Source organism: Salvelinus sp. IW2-2015, unplaced genomic scaffold, assembly GCF_002910315.2.
Source record: "Salvelinus sp. IW2-2015 unplaced genomic scaffold, ASM291031v2 Un_scaffold1677, whole genome shotgun sequence".
Lineage (NCBI taxonomy): Eukaryota > Metazoa > Chordata > Actinopteri > Salmoniformes > Salmonidae > Salvelinus > Salvelinus sp. IW2-2015.
Window position 1 is genome coordinate 118066 of NW_019943079.1, and position 4230 is coordinate 122295.

The 4230-nt window shown below is 41.8% G+C and overlaps 1 protein-coding gene across 1 annotated transcript in view; it reads right to left on the reverse strand.

Annotated features, from left to right (window-relative positions):
• The window catches only part of LOC112071664 (alpha-N-acetylneuraminate alpha-2,8-sialyltransferase ST8SIA3-like), a 16310-nt gene that overhangs the window by 11451 nt on the left and 629 nt on the right, over positions 1–4230 (reverse strand). Inside the window, exon 2 of the mRNA XM_024139093.2 lies at positions 1410–1532. Coding sequence (XP_023994861.1) covers positions 1410–1532 — 123 coding nt within the window. The remainder of the gene's footprint in view (positions 1–1409; positions 1533–4230) is intronic.

A 4230-nucleotide genomic window follows, 5' to 3' on the forward strand; every position in this document is an offset into this window, starting at 1 on the left:
CATCCGGAGCCCTCTTCATTGTTGACGTTGAGACTGGTGTTTTGCGGGTACTATTTAATGAAGCTGCCAGTTGAGGATTGTGAGGCGTCTGTTCAAATGCACTACATTTGCCCAGAGCCCAATAGGCCCTATATAGACAATAGGATACCATTGGAAATCAAGCATTTTTCATTTTACCTTTAACCATACTGTACATGTAAAATAATCTCTCACACCCCAGTTCCATAACTCTCCATGTTTTATCCCCACAAGCAACAGTCAAATCCATTCACAAGTACAATACCACCAGGATATTATCCAACAATGTATCAATGTGTTTTGCCTCTGTCCACAGGTCTCAGCTGGCCATGAAGTACCTGGACCCTGCCTTCACCCCTCTGACCAGAGCCCTGAATGAGATCCTCCGGGAGAACACCTCCAAATGGCGCTATAACAGAACGGCATATCACAGAACATAGGTGAAGAGCCTATAGGATACATCTGGGATGCTGTTCATTAGGGCGCTAACGTTGCAAAACGTTTTAACGCTTTAACAGAACATCTTTCACAGAACAGAGGTGAAGTAGCCTATAGGATACATCTGGATGCTGTTCATTAGGGCGCTAACGTTGCAAAACGTTTTAACGCTTTCAAAAACGGCTTTCACAGAAACAGAGGTGAAGTAGCCTATAGGATACATCTGGGATGCTGTTCATTAGGGCGCTAACGTTGCAAAACGTTTTAACGCTTAACAGAACATCTTTCACAGAACATAGGTGAAGTAGGCCTATAGGATACATCTGGATGCTGTTCATTAGGGCGCTAACGTTGCAAAACGTTTTAACGCTTTAACAGAACGGCTTTCACAGAACAGAGGTGAAGTAGCCTATAAGGATACATCTGGATGCTGTTCATTAGGGCGCTAACGTTGCAAAACGTTTTAACGCTTTAACAGAACTCTTTCACAGAACAGAGGTGAAGTAGCCTATAGGATACATCTGTTGCTTCATTAGGGCGCTAACGTTGCAAAACGTTTTAACGCTTTAACAGAACACTTTCACAGAACATAGGTGAAGTAGCCTATAGGATACATCTGGATGCTGTTCATTAGGGCGCTAACGTTGCAAAACGTTTTAACGCTTTAACAGAACGGCTTTCACAGAACAGAGGTGAAGTAGCCTATAGGATACATCTGGATTGCTTCATTAGGCGCTAACGTTGCAAAAACGTTTTAACGCTTTAACAGAACATCTCACAGGAACAAGTGAAGTGCCTATAGGATATACATCTGGATGCTGTTCATTAGGGCGCTAACGTTGCAATGAACGTCTTTAACGCGTTAAACAAACGTTCTGTTAAAGCGTTAAAACGTTTTGCAACGTTAGCGCCCTAATGAACAGCATCCAGATGTATCCTATAGGCTACTTCACCTATGTTCTGTGAATGCCGTTCTGTTATAGCGCCATTTGGAGGTGTTCTCCCGGAGGATCTCATTCAGGGCTCTGGTCAGAGGGGTGAAGGCAGGGTCCAGGTACTTCATGGCCAGCTGAGACCTGTGGACAGAGGCAAACACATTGATACATTGGTTGGATAATATCCTGGTGGTATTGTACTTGTGAATGGATTTGACTGTTGCTGTGGGGATAAAACATGGAGAGTTATGGAACTGGGGTGTGAGAGATTATTTTACATGTACAGTATGGTTAAAGGTAAAATGAAAAATGCTTGATTTCCAAATGGTATCCTATTGTCTATATAGGGCCTATTGGGCTCTGGGCAAATGTAGTGCATTTGAACAGACGCCTCACAAGTCCTCAACTGGCAGCTTCATTAAATAGTACCCGCAAAACACCAGTCTCAACGTCAACAATGAAGAGGCGACTCCGGGATGCTGGCCTTCTAGGCAGAGTTGCAAAGAAAAAGCCATATATCAGACTGGCCAATAAAAAAGAAAAGATTAAGATGGGCAATAGAACACAGACACTGGACAGAGGAAGTCGCCTCTTCACTGTTGACGTTGATACTGGTGTTTTGCGGGTACTATTTAATGAAGCTGCCAGTTGAGGACTTGTGAGGCGTCTGTTTCTCAAACTAGACACTCTAATGTACTTGTCCTCTCGCTCAGTTGTGCACTGGGGCCTCCCACTCCTCTTTCTATTCTGGTTAGAGCCAGTTCGTGCTGTTGAGTGAAGGGAGTAGTACACAGCTTTGTACGAGATTTTCAGTTTCTGGGCAATTTCTCTCATGGAATAGCCTTCATTTCTCAGAACAAGAATAGACCGAGGAGTTTCAGAAGAAAGTTCTTTGTTTCTGGTCATTTTGAGCCTGTTAATCGAACCCACAACTGCTGATGCTCCAGATACTCAACTAGTCTAAAGAAGGTCAGATTTATTGCTTATTTAATCAGGACAACAGTTTTCAGCTGTGCTAACATAATTGCAAAAGGGTTTTCTAATGATCAATTAGCCTTTTAAAATTATAATCTTGGATTAGCTAACAAAACGTGCCATTGGAACACAGGAGTGATGGTTGCTGATAATGGGCCTCTGTACACCTATGTAGATATTCCATAAAAAATCTGCCGTTTCCAGCTACAATAGTAATTTACAACATTAACGATGTCTACATTGTATTTCTGATCAATTTTATGTTATTTTAATGGACAGAAAATATGTGCTTTTCTTTCAAAAACAAGGACATTTCTAAGTGACCCCAAACTTTTGTATCCCCCTTTTTCCTCMAAGCATAACAATGGTCATTATGGCCAAACAGTTCTATTTTTGTTTCATCAGACCAGAGGACATTTCTCCAAAATGTACAATCTTTGTCCTCATGTGCAGTTGCAAACCGTAATCTGGCTTTTTTATGGCGGTTTTGGAACAGTGGCTTCTTCCTTGCTGAGCGGCCTTTTAGGTTATGTCGATATAGGACTCGTTTTACTGTGGACATATACTTTTGTACCCGTTTCCTCCAGCATCTTCACAAGGTCCTTTGCTGTTGTTCTGGGATTGATTTGCACTTTTAGCACCAAAGTACATTCATCTCTAGGAGACAGAACACGTCTCCTTCCTGATCGGTATGACGGCTGCGTGGTCCCATGGTGTTTATACTTGCATACTATTGATTGTACAGATGAACGTGGTACCTTCAGGCATTTGGAAATTGTGCACAAGGATGAACCAGACTTTTTTCTGAGGTCTTGGCTGATTTATTTTGATTTTCCCATGATGTCAAGCAAAGAGGCACTGGGTTTGAAGGTAGGCCTTGAAATACATCCACAGGTACACCTAAGGACAGTTCAACTTAGTGTATATAAACTTCTGACCCACTGGAATTATGATACAGTGAATTATAAGTGAAATAATCTGTCTGTAAACAATTGTTGGAAAAATTACTTGTGTCATGCACAAAGTAGATGTCCTAACCAACTTGCCAAAACTATAGTTTGTTGACAAGAAATTTGTGGAGTGGTTGAAAAACAAGTTTTAATGACTCCAACCTAAGTGTATGTAAACTTCCGACTTCAACTTTATATATATATATGTATGTATGTATGTATGTATGGTATGTATGTATGTATGTATGTATGTATGTATGTATGTATCATATATATGTATAGTTTCTGTGGAGAGGAAGGGAGGCATCCAATGATACAGCCTTGTTATACAGCCTGATACAACTTGGATTCAACAAAAGGGGGAATGGAGTACAGGGTGGAAATGAATCTATCGCCACATTTAAATCAGAACTAAGGACAGCTCCCTTGAGCGAGCCGAAGAACACAGCAGCCGTGGCCATTGCATTCACAGCTGTCTAGCTGAGCATCATAACACAGGGGCATTGTGACAAAAGCCTTCACAGCAGTACGATCATTACCAACATGCGCTGTGCTTCTTGTTCATGACCAGATAGGATTAAATTCTGCTCTATTTTCGACCGGTGAGCTGGCTTTGTTGTTGTACGTAGGGAATTCATTAATTTGGCTGTGATTCGACTGATATCCGGTTGAATAAAAAAAAGCAGTGACATCCGGTAAATGCAATAATCGTGGGAAATATGGACACGTTGATTATTGATATGACCTTAGAATATGACGAGAGAACCGACAGAGACGTCGTTATATTTATACTGTGACAGTGTAGGCCTTTTGGTTTGTGGTGTAGCCTACTGTAGACTAGCAGCCTATGACACAAGCCTCCCGAATATGAAACCTCTGGTTTTAGAAAAAGCCCCCCCCCCCCAACCCCCCCC